We start from the raw sequence: 17,162 nt of genomic DNA on the forward strand, positions 1-17,162 counted from the left end.
AGAAAAATAAAACCCTCGGCATGCTGCGTTTTGAAGAAAACAGTACGAGTTCTGGCAGGCTAATGGATCTCGTTTGAAACATTGCTTTTTGGGATGAAACTCTCCAACCAGCAGGTGTCTCCAGAGACAAGAACATGTGCTAAGTTACTCAGTCAATGGTATTTATTGCCGCAGAGCACCGTACTAAGTGCTTGGGAGAGTATAATAAAATAGAGTCGGAAGACACGTTCCCAGCTTACAAGGAGCTTACATTCTAGAGGGTAGACAGATATGAAAATAAGTTCTACCTATATGAAAAACTTTAAAAAGCTACGTTAAGTGCTTTGGGGCTGAAGGAGGGGTGAGCATCAAGTGCTCAAAGGGGGCAGATCCAAGAGCATAGACAACACAGAAGGGAGAGAGAGTAGGGAAAATGAAGGATTTGTTGGGGAAGGCCTCTTGGAGGAGACTGTAGCCCGAAGCGGACAGATCACGAGGGCACTAAGGCACCTGCTCTATTCTGAATCCTTTGCTGCCTCGGGGCTCGGGAGGTCAGAGATATCAGAAATAGATGCCATTCTGCCTAATGTGACGAAACTTATACACGAAAGGTAGAGTTGGTTGGTCATGGGCGTCTGGCCCTTAATGAGACAGTTCCAGGCCTCATCTTCTGGTTCTAATACCACGCTTCTCAGACAAGCATAGGTCAAACGGTCATGTGCGGAGTTTTATTCCAATCCACACAAAAAGAGTTAAAGCAGCACAGGGTGCCTCTAAATTCCCACCCGGCTCCCCCTCCCCAGACTAACCTCACATTGTAAATTATGTATTTCTAGTCACGTCTGCCTCCCCCTCTAGACTGTAAGCTCGCTGTGGGCAGGGCCCATGTCTACCAACTTGGTACAGCATTTGACACACAGTAAGCACTTAACAAATACCACAATCATCATGATCTGTATTCTTGAAGCACTTGCGATTCACCCCATCTGTGGTCACATGACACATGCGCAGATCTATAATTTATTTTACCGTCTGTCTCCCTCTCCACCCCCCGTTTAGACAGCAAGCTCGTCGTGGGTGGGCAATGTGTCTCCTGAATCTGTTGTATTGTCCTCTCCCAGGTGCTTAGTACAGTGTTCTCCACCAAGTAAGCGCTCAATAAATGCTACCGATGACGATGATAAAGCATAAGGCCCCCACCTCACCCGGCTCCCCGCAAGTTCACGGCTCTCGGCTTCTCCGGAAGGGGTACAAGCAGGGTGAGGTCAATGGAAATCCAACCCTGCCTCTTCCCTCACCACGCCCCCACCCCAAACCCCCGCTGAACCCCATCTTCAACAGCTCAGGGAAGGTCTGGGCCAAAAAAACAACGTGGCGGGTAATCGGATTATTTTGGAGAAGCTGGTCAGATAGCAGGATCGCTGTTCCTTCGGGGAACCGCTCATCGCAGCGGGCGAGGTTTAGGTGAGACCCGGCGGGGGATAAACCTTCTTGACTGAGGAGTGTGGAATCGATCAATCAATCATTGGTATTTATTGAGTGCTTACTATGTGCAGAGCACTGTACTCAGCGCCTGGGAGGTATGGAAGACTTGTCCTGGACAGAGAGTGGATGATGGGATGGAGGCAGGGGGATACACACTAGATAACTTCAAGGTCAGATGGAGTGTTATAATTCTACACTCTTGCTTACTTCCTGTTAGCAGCCTTTGCCCAGATGGTCCTAAAGAGTAGACCAGGCTGGAGACAAATGATAGGCAATTAAAAAAAAACATACAAAAAACCCCAAGGCACATATGGCTCATTCAGTGGTCTTTCTAGTTGTAAACGGTGAAGGGGCTAAAGGCAGCAGACCTTAATGGCCTCTTGCTCCTTCCTGGGAAAGCTCTGATCTCTTCTTAGAAAGACTCAGAGCAACAGCACAGAAGTCAAAAGAAGATTATTGATTTCACAGAGCAACCTACAAAGGCGGAAGGCTTTGTTGCACAGAGACAACCCAGTAGTGGTTACTGCATTTGGTGGGCTCCTAAGAGCCTGACCCTATTTGGGGTAGTGGGGGAGGCAGAAACACTGCATTATCTAAATCATCTAATCCTGGGAGTCAGCATGGCTCCCATTCCCTACTACGTAGCCCCGAATTGCTCCCTTTTATTCATCCCCACCCTAAACAATAATAATAATTACGGTACTTGTTAAGTGCTTATTATGTGCCAAGCACTGTTCTAAACACTGGGGTAGGTACAAGTTAATCAGGTCAGATGCAGTCCCTGTCCCATATGGGGCTCACACTCTTAATCCCCATTTTCCAGATGAGGTAACTGAGGCCCAGAGAAGTGAAGTGACTTGCCCAAGGTCGCACAGCAGACAAGTGACAGAGCCGGGATTAGAACCCAGGTCCTTTTGACTCCCAGGTCCATGCTCTATCCATTAAACCTGATCCCGGCTCTGCTTTTTGCCTGTTATTCATTCAATAGTACTTATTGAGCGCTTACTATGTGCAGAGCACTGTACTAAGCACTTGGAATGTACAAATCGGTAACAGAGACAGTCCCTGCCCTTTGATGGGCTTACAGTCTAATCGGTTATGTGACCTTGGGCAAGTCATTTCACTTCTGTGTCTCAGTTCCTTTATCTGTAAAATGGGGATTAAGACAGTGAGCCCCTTGTGGGACATGGACTGTGTCCAACCTGATCGGCTTGACTCTCCCCCAGCACTTAGTACAGTGTCTGGCACTTAGTAAGCACTTAGCAAATACCATTAAAAAAAAGAGAAAATGCTTCTTCTTCAAATAAGCACTTAGAGATAGTTGATTCATTCATTCATTCAATAGTATTTATTGAGTGCTTACTATGTGCAGAGCACTATACTAAGTGCTTGGAATGTACAATTTGGCAACAGATAGAGACAGTGAGTGCTATCCACTGCTTCAGACTGCAGGTTTTGTTTTGCAACTCTGGAACCGAGACCCAAACTACGGTCCCACATGAGGATGTTAAAGGGCCAAACATGAAAATGTTGTTCCCCAAATCCACCCAACAAGACAAGGGGGATCCCACTGTAGATTGAGCGTGGTGGGTTGAAAACTACCAAAAAGGAAAGATTTGGTGACGCAGCCGGCGGAAAACATGTGGAATTCATTAACCCAAGAGCAGTGTGGCTTGGTGGTTAGGGCACGGGCCTGAGACTCAGAAGGACCTGGGTTCTAATCTTGGCTCCCCCAGTCTGCTGTGTGACCTTGAGCGAGTTACTTAACTTCTCTGTGCCTCAGTTCCCTCATCTGGAAAATGGAGAGTAAGACTGCAAGCCCTATGTGGGAAAGGGAATGAGTCCAACCTGATTATGTTGTATTTACCTCAGTGCTTACAACAGTGCCTGGCACAAACTAAGTGCTTAACAAATACAATAATAATAATGATAATAATACAGGTAGAAAATGTCAGTAGACTCAAGAAGGGTTTGGATCCATATGTAGTTGAGCAGTCCATAAAGTGTTATTAGAGGAAAAGTTAGGGATTTAAAAAGAGACATTAGAGTTGGTAGATGGCCTATCAGTGGGCAAGTCACTTAACTTCTCTGTGCCTCAGTTCCCTCATCTGTAAAATGGGGATTAACTGTGAGTCTCACGTGGGACATCCTGATTACCCTGTGTCTACCCCAGCGCTTAGAACAGTGCTCTGCACATAGTAAGCGCTTAACAAATACCAACATCATTATTATCATTATTATTATTATCTGGAGGTTCAATGTTCAGATCAGCTATCATCCTGTTCCTCTGAACACCCTGTTGACAGCACTGAGGTCAGGATAAGGGGCCGGATGGATCACTGGTCTGACCCAGTGATCGTAGTGCTTATGGTCGTGTATAAGATCAGCCAAGCATTTTCCTCATGATGAAGGGTGAGAAACCAAGAGGAACTGTAGTTTCGCCATCAGCAGAATAATATTTTTCAATACCTAGAGAAGGCACACATTTTCCTTTCTTTGCAAATCTCTTCTTACCGATTCTAATTAGTCCACTCACTATATTGTTAGAAAAGCATCAAAACCACGAGTTAATTGAATTTGATATTCAATAGATTGCAGTGAAAATCCATGTTGGGGTTTTAGCAGATGTTCACAAAAGATAGGGTGAGGGAAATGGAATATAAACTACACACACACCCTCTTTCAGAACGACGCTACAAAATGGGAGGCAAAATAGGCGGACAAACTCGATGCTTCCTTGAAATTTGAGAACTCAGTTTATTCTATCACCTGCCTGGTTGACATTCTAGGGATCCCAGAGAGTAGCTTCCGCAAATGGCAAAGCACAATCATTTTGTCCATTATGTTTTGAGACTCTTTAAATTTCCCAAAAGATCAATATTTGAAGGGCCTTATCACCGTGATCCTCATCAGTGGTATTTATTGAGTGCTTATCCTGTGCAAGCACTGTACTAAGCACTTGGGAGAGTACAATATGACAGAGTGGGCAGACACATTCCCTGCCCACAATGAGTTTACAGTCTAGAGGGCCTTATGCAAAAGGTAGAGCAGACAACAAACCAAATTATGAAAACCAAATCTATGAATTGATTGTAGGACTCTCACCACCATCATCATAAGTATTTGGTCGGCCTACTCTTTACAACTTGAAAGCGAACTAATCAACTGATCAATCGATGCTATTTACTGAGGGCTTACTGTGTGCAGGGCAGTGTACTAAGCACTCGGGAGAGGACAATACGACAGAGTTGATAGATTCCTTGACCACAAGGAGCTTACAATCTAGATGTTAGATTGACATTAATATAAATACATAAATTACAGATATGGACATGAGTGCTGTGGGGTTGAATATCAAGTGCTTCAAGTGTATGAATCAAGTGCATTGGTGACCCAGAAGAGAGAGGTTTTGATGTTCTCCATCAGCTGCCTCTTTCTTCCTTACCCACTTTCTTTTCCCAAAAAAACCCCGTTTGCCATCTTCATACCTAAGCAAACCTCCCTACATCTGCCTAAAATTTTCCCATCTCTAGACAATTCACATCTTTCACCAACATGGAACGTACATCTCCCTCCAACCCACTAAACCAAGTCCCTTCCTACCTTAAAAAGCAACTCCTCCAAGAAGCGTTCCTTAACACCCCCACCACCTCCTTGGTCATGTGATCCCATCGGCCACCTTCACATTCAAGTCTACATTTGTTATTTGGTTCTTCTTCTTTCGTTTGTATCTATTCCTCTTACTTTAAGTCATATTGTATATGTAGCAGTCTGGGCCCATTTGTCTCTCTCTCTCTCTTTTTTTTAATGGTACTTGTGAAGCGCTTACTATGTGCCAGGCACTGTACTAAGTGCTGGAGTAGATATAAGCTAATCCAGTTGGACACAGTTCCTGTGCCACATGGGGCTCATAGCTTTAATCCCCATTTTACAGATGAGGTAATAGAAGTACAGAGGAGTGAACTGACTTGCCCAAAGTCACACAGCAGACAAGTGGCAGAGCTGGGATTAGAACCCAGTTCCCGACTCCCAGGCCCGTGTTCTAGTCACTAGGCCACACTGCTTTTCTAGGCCACGCTGCTTCCCTGCCCCTTTGACATTTATTTTCCCATTCCAATCTCTAAAGAAGGTCCCTGTCATATTCTGCCCACATCTTGACCATGCTTTTCCAAGAACACTGCTTGCTGGGTCCTGAAAGAAGAGAAGATTAGGAACTGAAGTAGGGAAAAGAGTGAGCTGTAATAGAGGGTTAGTGAAGATGGCTGGAAGAAGAGACAGAATCTCTAGCCCATAAATGAGAGAGGAGGCAAGATAAGACAATATAGATCAGAGTTCTGATCAACACAATTAACCGACTCACCACCTTTTTTCTTTTTGAATGGTACTTGTTAAGTGGTTACAATGTGCCAGGCACTGTACTACACTCTGGGGTAGATACGAGCTAATCAGGTTGGACACAGTTCATGTCCCACATGGGGCTCGCAATCTTAATCCCCATTTTATGGATAAGGTAATGGAGGCACAGAGGAGAGAACTGACTTGCCCAAGGTCACACAGCAGACAAGTGGAAGAGTCAGGATTAGAACCCAGGTCCTCTGCCTCCCAGACCCGGGTCCTTTCCACTAGACGACGCTGCTTCTCTCAGACAACCCCAGTAACCCATCTGTCTAGTTAATGCATTTTGGCCATATCCAGGCAGCTGCTCGATTGATGTTTTAAATGTCTTTCAGTACACTTAGTCTAGACAAAGGTCAATCAACAATGCGTAGTTATCAAAAGGGCAATGCCCAGCATTCGCCTACAGCTGCAACTTCAGCCTTCAGGCCCCCAGTTGTAAAGGTCGACTCTGCAGTGGTGAGCAGGAAACTGCTCAATCAAGCCTTATTTGGGGCTCCCCGTGATCCTGATAAAAGCTGAGGCATTAAAGGCCACAGCCAAAGGACTGGGCTATAGAACCATTCAATCAATCAATCGGGTCCAAGCCAGTCGGGTTGGACACAGTCCATGTCCCACATGGGGCTCACAGTCTTAATCCTCATTTTACAGATGAGGTAACTAAGGCTCAGGGAAGTGAAGTGACTTGCGCAAGGTCATACGGCAGACAAGTGGCGGCACTGGGATCAGAACCCACATCCTCTGGCTCCCAGGTCCGTACTCTATCCACGAGGCCACGCTGCGTCAGGGGCCATCCTTTCTCTCTTAAAAACTGGCCCCTGGTGCACATTAATTTTGGAGTTATGAAATGGTTCAGACTCTAGTCCGTACAAAGCCTCTATGCTTTTATAAAGTAAGTATTCGATACACAATTCTCCTTACAACTGTGCAACAAAACATTCGCCTTATGCTTAGAAGAGCAATAAGAAATCAGGGGAAACACTGTCATATGTTTCGGAGGAACATTACCTTGGATTCGGCAAGTGTGAAACGCCATTCCTTACAGAGGTTTTCCCAGCTGAGACTTCAGGAGTGGTTAGTATTGCTCTTTAAAAATGATGTATTTAGGGATTTTTTTTTCTGGGGCCTCAAGAAGCTATGCTCCAACTTTAGACGATAAGCTGGTTGTAGGCAGGAAACATGTCTACCAACTCTTTTATATTGTACTCTCCCAAGCGCTTAGTACAGAGCTCTCCACACAGTAAGTACTCAATAAATACCATTGAATGATTGATCGATTGATGAAAGGCTCTAGCCATTCCTTTTATTCTAGACCATGGCCAAAAAACATTTCCCTCTTCCATAACTTTTTTTTTGTGAGAAATATTCTTCACTGATGAGAGTTGGCCAAATCAATTGAATCACAGTGAAGTCACTTCAGTGGTGTGTGCAGTGAATGCATTAGCTGAGAAAGTGTGAGAATGATCGATTGAAAACTTCATTCCATTATGAATTCCCACACCAGGGAGGAAATCAAGGGGAAAAAAAAACAAACCTGGACTCAGCTACATCAAGAGACAGCCCAACCAAGTTAAAATAAAGAATTTTCTTTCCAACATATTAGGCCAAAAGAAAGGTAAAAGGGTTTGGAGAGTTTTTTCCACTCAATCTAAATGGACCCAAGTATTTTTCGGTCACTAAACAACAAAGAATTGGGTTGGGTCGTTTGAGCCCAAAGGAAGTAGAGGGCATTTCGATCATTAAGAGAACTTCCTTTTGCACCAGATTCCAGAAGATGAGCGTGATTTGAAGCCTATTTTTTATGCCAAAATTCAGGAAAATGAAACAATAGCCCCCTACAAATGGACCCGCTTTCAAGAGTCCCATCCCAAACATTTTTGTGAACCAAATATATTCCTTTTGAAAGGAGAGGAAAGAGCTCTGAATTCACCAAGACCCCCTTCTTTCAAATACAAACAGAAGACGAGATTACCAATTCAGTACTGGGAATGATCACTGTATTCGTCCACCTGACTGACAACTCTATTTGTAAATATTTTTATGGCTGTCCCCCCTTATAAAACTGCAAGTTTCTTGTGGGTAGGGAGTGTCTCACTTCTTCGTTCTATATTTCTCAAGTGCTTAGTACAGTGCACTGCACCCAGTGGATCTCCAGTAAATACTTTATTATTTCCTGAACGTAAATGCTAGTGGTTGCCGGCGCTTTTATGCTCGCTCAGTCCAGCAGATATGGAAATGGGTCACTCCTCGAAGTTATAAACCTCCCAGCCACAAAGGCTATTCCTATACTAGAAACCAATGGAAGATTCAGTGGGTGGGGTCTCCCCTATGGGGTTCAGACCCTTTTTGATACATTAAAGTAGTTGAGAAGCAGTGTGGCCTAATGGAAAGACCAAGGATGTGGTACCCAGAGGACCTGGGTTCTAATCCCAGATCTGCCAATTGCTTGCTGAGTGACCTTGGGGAAGTCACCGAATTTCTCCGTGCCTCAGTTCCCTCATCTAATAATAATAATAATGTTGGTATTTGTTAAGCGCTTACTATGTGCCGAGCACTGTTCTAAGCGCTGGGGGAGATACAGGGCAATCAGGTCGTCCCACGTGAGGCTCACAGTTTGCAAATGGGGATTCAATACCCCTTCACCCTCCCACTTAGACCATTAGCCCCTTGAGGGACAGGGACTGGGTTCAACCTGATTAACTTAGAACAGTGTTTGACACATAGTAAGTGCTTTAATGAATACCATTAAAGTAACAGATTCCAAATTCACCAGGGGGTTTGGTTCCCAGACCAAAATTCCAGCTTTTGCCAGGGTGGAAGGCTACATCCTTTGGAATTTGCTATAGGGCTTTTCATTCCAGGAAGGAGTAGGCTTGGGCAGGAAATTTCTGAGGACATCACCCCTTTTCGTTACTCAGCAGGCCATTAATATTCAGAGGACAATGAATTTGTTATAGTGTTTTCTGAATGGCAGTGATACTTGGAATTACAACCCTGAATCACTCAGTAATTATTATAGTAATAATAATAATTGTGGAATTCGTTAAGCACTGGGAAATCACTCAAAGTCACTCAAAGAGGGAGAACAGGTACTGAATCCCTATTTTACAGTTGAGAAACTGAGGCATAGAGAAGAAAAGTGACTTGTCCAAGGCCACACAGCAGGTAAGTGGCAGAGGCAGGATTAAAACCCAGGTCTTCTGACTTCAAAGCCTGTGCTCTTTCCACTAGATGCTGCTGCTTCTCTATGATTTCTTGTCCAACAAATCTTTGCATCGATGAAACAGATTATCCGCACAAAGGAACAGGACAAAAGAAGTGGCTTTGGGATAAACTTCTGAAATAGAGAACACGATGAGCCAGGGATTCAGGTGGGCAGAGTGGCCCAAATCTGCTCCCCCTGCAAACTGTAAGGAGAGAAAGGCCTAGAATAGCAAGCTTTCCTATATTAATGGTATTTGTTAAGCACTTACTATGTGCCAGGCATTAGTCTAAGCGCTGGGGTAGATACAAGCTAGTTGGGTTGGACACAGTTTCTGTTCCACATGGGGCTCATGGTCTTCATTCCTGTTTTACAGATGAGGTAACTGAGAAACAGAGAAGTAAAGTGACTTGCTAAGGTCACACAGCAGATAAGTGGCACATCAGGATTAGAACCCAGGTCCTTCTGACTCCCAGGTCCGAGCTTTAACTGCAAGACCACATCACCTGCTCTGGCTGGGTCTCCTTCTATCATCTCCATTTTCATCTTCTTGGGACTGAAGCTCTGCTTGCCAGTTTGGTCACACCCTAGCATCTAAAGGGGCCAGATGCTGACATTGAAACTGATACTTAGACTGTGAACCCAATGTAGGGCAGGGACTGTGTCCAACCTGATAAACTTGGATCTACCTCAGCGCTTAGAACAGTGCTTGACACATACTAAGTGCTTAACAAATGTCTTAATAACTGTCAGTTCATGGGGATGGAGCAGGAGACCGAGAAGCAACAACAGATATTTCTTTTACTGGTTTTCTAAGTAATCTCAAGTTAGAGGGAAGCCTTTGGAAAAGCTCTGCTGGTGATGGACCCATTAGTGAAAGAAGCTCAGCACTCAGGTTTTTGGTATGGAGCAGAGCACATTCCCTTTTGGGCTCACATTAGGGTTTTCCTGTCACCTGAACACACATGAACAAATTCGTATTGACTACTGTCCATTACTCTAAATAAGTCAACTCCTTTATTCCTAAAACAGGCTTAAAAAGGTAAAATGCAAGTGCTCAAGGAAGGAAAATAAGTCCAAACTACAATGCTGGCTGGGTTCTTCACAATTTTCATAATCACTTTAGGTAAGGGAATGGCAGTTGGCAAGAAAGCCATGTAAAATCGATGTCTTCCTGGTCCCTGAACTACTTCTTCAAGAGAAACTAGCACGCCAGCCATTGCAGGATGAAGCACCTAATTCAGGACTCAGAAGGCGAAGGAAAAATAAAATCATTAACATTTTTGGCAATTCTATGCTGCCTTCTGCATTCAGATCCTGTCATTGATTTGAGTGAACTGAAACTCTGCTATTTTTTTAGGAGCCATTTCCTGCACCGATCAATTTATTCTCTTCCAATTTATTTGAGCTCTGAAATGCTGAACTCTCAAACTGAAAAATACATCAACGAAACATTTGGGGCCCTGATTTTTACTGACAACTGGAGCTTATATTTATCAATGAGTAGTCTTAGAAAATGTCAAAATAAAATGCTTTTTGTACATTATGTTCAAGTGACCATTGTTCATGCCACAAAAGCAAAGCTTACTTTTTAAGCAGCCTGGCCTAGTGGACAGAGCATGGGCCTGTGAGTCAAAGGACCGGGACTCTAATCCCAGATCTGACACTTACTTGTTTGTGACCTTGGGCAAGTCATTTCATTTCTTGATGCCACAGTTTCCTCATCAGTTAAAAACTGTAAGCCTGACAAGGGACAGGGACCGAGTCTGACTTGATTATTTCATATCTTGTCCTGTCTTATGCCGTCGTCTCTGACCCATAGCGACTCCATGGACACCTCCCTCCCAGAACGCCCCACCTCCCTCCCAAAACGCCCCACATCCATCTCCAATCGTTCTGGTAGTGTAGCCGTAGAGTTTCCTTGGTAAAAATACGGAAGTGGTTTACCGTCGCCTTCTTCCGTGCAGTAAACTTGAGTCTCTGCCCTCGACTCTCTCCCGTGCCGCTGCTGCCCAGCATAGGTGAGTTCTGACTTGTAGCAAATTGCCTTCCACTCGCTGGCCACTGTCCAAGCTAGGAATGGAATAGGCAGGTCCCTGCTGACTCTCCCTCCTATAGTCGAGACTGGTAGAATAGAGGAAACTCTCCAGATGCGATCCTGAGAGGGAATCTTAGATCTAACTTAACGCTTAGCACAGTACTGGGCTCATAGTAAATGCTTACCAACTACTACGATGATTATTATTATTGTTGCTGTTGGATAAAAATCCATGGATTTTGACAGGTTTCTATATGTGTTTTTATGCAGAAGGAGATGCTTCCCCCGCCCCCCGCCCCAGAAATGCTTTAATTTTAAAAACTTTCATTGTTTTCATTAAAAAAGATGATACTGTCAAGCATTTAACACTTGGATGTAAATTTCCTTCTGAATGGAAACTTGGACTATAACAATTTGGCCTAGAAGCTTTCTCATTTAAAAGAAAAATTTATTGTCACACGAGTACACAACATGATTTTTAGTTTGTTGGTTTAGATTTTCTTTTGGCACACTCAGAAAGGTCCTGCTTTTGTAAAATGAAATTCAGCCCACTGATTTTTCAGAATGTGGACGAGGCCCCTTTAAGTATTTCAGAAACATGTATCAGTTGATTAAAAAAGCAGCCTCTGTCCATGAACAGCACCTACTTTTCGAAGAGTTAACATGCATTCCTTAATAGACAAAAATACATTAATATGCATTCAAAACAGGAGGCTCTTTATGCTGAGTTGATATTCACGAGCCTTTGCGATACACATTCAATATTATGAATCCACGCCATGCCAATCTATGTACATTCACAGAACACGTCTAAACAACTCCTAGCGAGCCATTACAGTGCATTGTTTGTTGGGGATAATGAAGAAAAGACTCCTCAAATTAATTGTGGCAGGACCACTGAGAAACTAGAAGATTCTAAGGAGCCTCAGCCTGACACTCCCTATTCAGAGCCTATTGGGAAAGAACAGCAGTTACCGCTTAAAAACGGGAGGATTTGCTGTTGTATAACATGAGTGGCTCATTAAAGGAATGAGCCTGGAGTCCTTTCAGAAGAAAAGCTGCTTCCACCAGAGGCCTTGTTGAGATGCCGTGGGGAAAGATCCCTAAAATATGCAGACGAGAGGGAGGCAATTAGCTGGATGTTGTGAAACATGCGGTACAGGCAAAAAATATTTTGAATAAGCCCCCGCCCCACCCATGGTAATGTTTGATTAGCGGGTCAATCTCTGGCTCCTCAAAATTATTGTTCATGTTTAAGAGAAAATAAATGAAAGCCAAAGAAGGCTTCTTGCAAAACCAAAACCACACCCTTAAAACGAAACAAAAAACACCCACCAAAAAACCTGCCAAATGTCAGTCTATGGGTTTGGAACTGACTTCGGAATTGTAATTTTCAGCCTGGGGTGCTTCTGCTGTTGTTCTGATTATGCAACCTAAAGGCTAGTTGTGAATCACTGTTGCTGTCTCAGATGTGGTTAACGTGAGCTCCCAAATAGGGGAGGAATGCAGTGACTGTAGTGGCTTGGAGGATGAGGGGAAGGTCTCATTCTGGAGATAAAATGGCTCAGGATTAAAGAGAGAGTTAAATCCTCATAACCCCACTGTCCAGGTGATACCCTGAATCACTGCTGTGGGAAAGCAAGGAGGCCCTTGGCAGACACTGAGGTCGATGGGGCAGAGAAGAGCTTACATTCGGCTGCTTGGTGCCCCTCTGCTCGAAACAAAATATAGATATAAAAGTGAGAGCTCTTGATACACGAGCCACCTACTTCCAACATCGCTTCCTGAAAAGCTTAGTGAAAAACAAAACTACTACCTTGTACTCCCCAAGGCCGGACACAGTACTCTGCATCCAGTGGGCTTGCAATAAATTCTCCTCCTCCTCCAACTTCTCCTTCTCCATTTCCTCCTCCTCCTCCTCCTCCTCCCACCACCACTCATAGGGCCCGCCTCAAACTTTGGGTCATTTAAGGGACTTGAAGATCCAACTCACCGCAAGAAAGGTTCAAGGCTCTTCTCCAAAACCCTCCTTAAAATTCATTCTTTAGAGAAACCACAGCTTCGAGCTTGGCTCAGCCCTGCCAGAATAATACAATCTAAAGAGCCTAACTACCTCCTCGATGTTCAGCACCTCATATTATCTGAAAAGCTCCGTGAACAGCTCGAGAAGATAGCTTCGTTATTTCTATCTGAAATCCCTCCACCAGAATGCCTTCACTCCTTCTCACAGGTCCCTCCATCTGGATTCCTAACGGGACGAGGGGACAAGGCGACGTTCCGACCAGGCACCGGAACCTTGAAGATTAGTTGGCCAAAATGAATGTCCCAACCTCTCCCACTGGCATCGACTGGAACACGGATTACGGTGTCAAACTCAACTCCAGTAAACTCAATCCTGTTGAGGCGTTCTTACGACTCATCTTTACAAGCAGGCCAAAGGAAATGGCACTCAAAACTGCCCGGGAAGCCAAACTTCGAAAGCCGTTTTTCATTCTCACTCCGTCAAGAGATGGAGGAGGTATGGGGTGAGCAAGAAGGCAGCCTACAGCCAGCTGCAGGATGATTTGCAGTGAATGGAAGAGGCAGCACCATCTTTTTTATGGTATTTAAGTGCTTACTATGTGCCAGGCCCTGTACTAAGCGCTGGAGTAGATACAAAGTAATCAGATTGGACACATCCCTGTCCCACATGGGGCTCAGAGTCTTAATCCCCATTTTACAGAGGTGGTAGCTGAGGCCCAGAGAAGTGAAGCGCCTTGCCCAAGGTCACAGCGGCCAAATGGTGGAGCCGGGGTTAGACTCCAGATCCTTCCGACACCCGGGCCCGTTCTCTATCCACTAAGCCATGCTGCTTCTCTCCACCTAAAGCTTTAACTCAAAATCTTTACCTATTGCTGGAGAGCTTGTGCGAGGATGTAATGTAGGCACGTGTCTGTGTTTTCTCTATATTCATCTATATTCACGCAAATCTATGTATCTAAGTATGTAAGCACACACTTACACACTCTTTCACTAGGGAAACGCATCCTAGTAAATCAATGGAACGGAAGCCTTGAAGAAATGAGAGAGAAGTGTTGACCATATCTAAACACTGTGTTAGTAAATCAAAATTTATTTGTAAAACAGGACCAGTTATATAAAATGGCACACAGTAAAGTTATACAAAAATACAAAATTTGTTTCTGATTAGAGTTCTAGTTGCAAATGATAACTGAAAAGCATTCTCGGTGGGGTCCACGCAGAGATGGAAACGGGAAGTAAGAAGAATCCGTGATGCCAACATGTCCATGTGAGTAGACCCCAAGCCTTCCGTATCCAGGACTTCCACAGGGGCATTCGGGAAACGATTCTGACTTGGAGTCTCCTCGGTCTTGGTCCCCGCCATCCATATACCGGCCCGCTCTGACTTTAGTACAGCCAATGTGTCTGAGGTTCTCAGATCTGTGTGCTGTCATTTTGAATCAGAATGCATCAGTGATTCTAGTCCCAGCGATATGGGCTTGATGTCTCCTAGTTAGAGAATTATGATATTGACATTTCAAATGGTAGTAGCCGAGGGCAGTGATTGGGCTTGAATACTGAATAGGAGCTTCCAGAGGGTAACCGTTTTAAAACAGTTACGCTCGTTATCTGTTACTTTTCTTCCCCAGGTTCTGTAAAGACCTGAGCTCTTAATTGTGTTTTACAAATCCAGATGCTTATTGCCAAGATCCTCAAAACCCCAAAGCTTTAAAAATAAACCCGAAGCATTTAGCTAGCCTAGCAAGAATAAAGAGCGCTGACTGATTAAAAAAAAAATACACTTTGCCTTCTGCAGCAAGTTGAAGGTCCAATCCTTTGAAAGGAAGCACATTAGCAAACAGCTGCTTATGAAGTCTTAGTGACATTAATAGTATGCATTTCCATACACACCACTCTAAATCCATTATCTAAGCTTGCTAAGGAGCCATGCTCCTGGCCAAAGGTTCTCTTTATATGGAGTAGTAAAATGCTGAGGCATTATTTATTTTTCTTATGGAGCCTGTATTTAGTGCAATAAGTTTAAAAATTCTGCTCTGAAATATTTACTTTACATTAACAAAAATAGTTTTTTTAAAAAAATTGTAACAAAAAGGAGTTTTTGCGTAAACAGATCATGAATTATTCTTAGCAAATACACCTTTTTAAAGCATTCACCATTACAATAAGCCTAACAGTGGAGTAGTAGCCATTTATATCTGGTAAGCTTCAGGAATTAAAAACAAAACGAAAAACCAAAAAACAACCTCCGGCGCGCACCCCCCACCCCACCCCCCAAACTGAAACAATTGAAAACAAAAATGGCCTCTTATGGTTATCCTGTAATGCCAAATACTCAATCCCTTTCACCAAGAGAAACACCTGCTCCTGATTTACACATTTTAAAGAATGCAGCTGAGTAAAATGGCTCTTAGGGACTGATTATTTATTTACCCTATAAGTCACCAAATTTCCTTTAGAGGTAAATATCAACGCACAGAAACTCAGTTTCTCTCCCTTCTGTCCTCCCAGAATCATATTTACTTGTGAATCAAGACACAGAAGTCTAAAGGCTATATGTTTAAAAATGAGTATGTTTCTCAACTGTTTATGGAATACCAGCCAGGAGCACTAATGTGCAAAGGGGGCTTCTAAAATTACTAAGAAAAAAAAGAAATAAAATTGCATAAGAATAGCAATCTTTTTCTCTTCTGCTTTCTTCCTTCCTAAAGATTAAACCGCACATACCTGAGGAGCTGTTATTTTGATTTTTTAATGCTACCTGAAAACTGTCTTTTCTAGAATGCAAATTATCAGGCTGGGCCCATTTTAATGTTTTTAATATAAAATAGCAAGCAAACTTATCACTTATTAGTAGAGAGAAGCTTCTCGAAAGGTGGCCGTTTTTAATGTAATCTCTCATTTATGCGGCAACTACCCACCCATTAGGACGAATGGGCCCGTATAGTAAACTCTTTGTTGGTGAAGTAATTTGGTCTAAATGCCTTTTTTTTCACTTAAAATAACTAAATCCTCCCCAAAGTTATTAAAAACCTCAATCAGATACAAATCTTAACATTTCCAATAACATAACTGTTAAAAAAAAAAGAACAATGACTCAAGTTGCCTGTAAAAGCCACCCGTATGAAAGAAGTACATGTTTGACAAAAATAATCATAAAAAAGTATTAAATCCCTGTTCCTTTTCTCTGATTTTGGCTGCTTTTTTTGTGTACATATATATATATCTATGTATACATATACACATACACAAATACATATATATGCATATATATTGTTTTGGAATGTCAATGGGTTCCATAATGGTCGGCTATTCAAGCTGAACTTGCTCCAGAAGCCTAGAAAACAAAGTCATACAGAGTATAGTCTTAGAGAAGGGTCATTAAAGGAATACCGTAAATGCTGTTACAAGTACACAGATGATCGCTATAAGCAACAGGATGAAAGGGAGCACAAGGGCCTTTGATTTCAGTCCCCCCAAAACCGTTGACCCTAAAAGATCACTCCTGGGTCAGCTCTCTGCACCCCTCCCTGGTGGCACCCCGAGCAAACTGAGGCCTCCAAACTAGTCACTCAAACTCTAATTGCATTCAGTAAATTTATCTCACATCTCCTCCACTCTAATACTGAGGAACTGCCCACATTTTGGGGCAAAATTTTATGCCAATGTGATGGCATCAGGAAAGTTTTAGTATTGAAAACCAGCAGCACATTTTCTGGTTATTTCCAGTACATCCTGCCTAGAGGAAATGGAAAGAGATTTGATTTCTGAATACTCTTTGCTGGGCTAAAAATACCTCCTAAGGAAAACACTTCCTGTATTAAACTCGAAGTGCCATGTGTATCAAAATAGCAGGATTTCTAGAGAAAAGGGTAATGGCAAAAATCACCATTCTTCTCTAAGACCTCCCTAAGGGGAATATGGATGAAATCCTATACATCAATAGCCCCTTAATAAATATTATTATGCTTTGCACACAGTAGATGCTTAATAAATACAATCACCGCTATCTGAATAGATAATTCTACCTTTCGCCAACCCTCC

At 43.2% G+C, this 17,162-nt stretch overlaps 1 protein-coding gene and 1 non-coding gene across 3 annotated transcripts in view; both read right to left on the minus strand.

Annotated features, from left to right (window-relative positions):
* Window positions 1-11,092: 11,092 nt before the first annotated feature.
* LOC114808491 lies at window positions 11,093-11,229 on the minus strand. Its single transcript, XR_003756339.1, has one exon. It is a non-coding gene; the product is annotated as a small nucleolar RNA SNORA7 (small nucleolar RNA).
* Window positions 11,230-14,182: 2,953 nt separating this feature from the next.
* Window positions 14,183-17,162, minus strand: part of SLC44A1 (solute carrier family 44 member 1) — a 123,435-nt gene continuing 120,455 nt past the window's right edge. For both annotated transcript variants that reach the window (XM_029055277.2, XM_029055278.2), the window contains one exon: window positions 14,183-16,455. In XM_029055277.2, coding sequence (XP_028911110.1) covers window positions 16,432-16,455 — 24 coding nt within the window. In that variant the 3' untranslated portion in view covers window positions 14,183-16,431. The remainder of the gene's footprint in view (window positions 16,456-17,162) is intronic.

The sequence above is a fragment of the Ornithorhynchus anatinus genome, chromosome X5 (assembly GCF_004115215.2).
Source record: "Ornithorhynchus anatinus isolate Pmale09 chromosome X5, mOrnAna1.pri.v4, whole genome shotgun sequence".
Taxonomy (NCBI): domain Eukaryota; kingdom Metazoa; phylum Chordata; class Mammalia; order Monotremata; family Ornithorhynchidae; genus Ornithorhynchus; species Ornithorhynchus anatinus.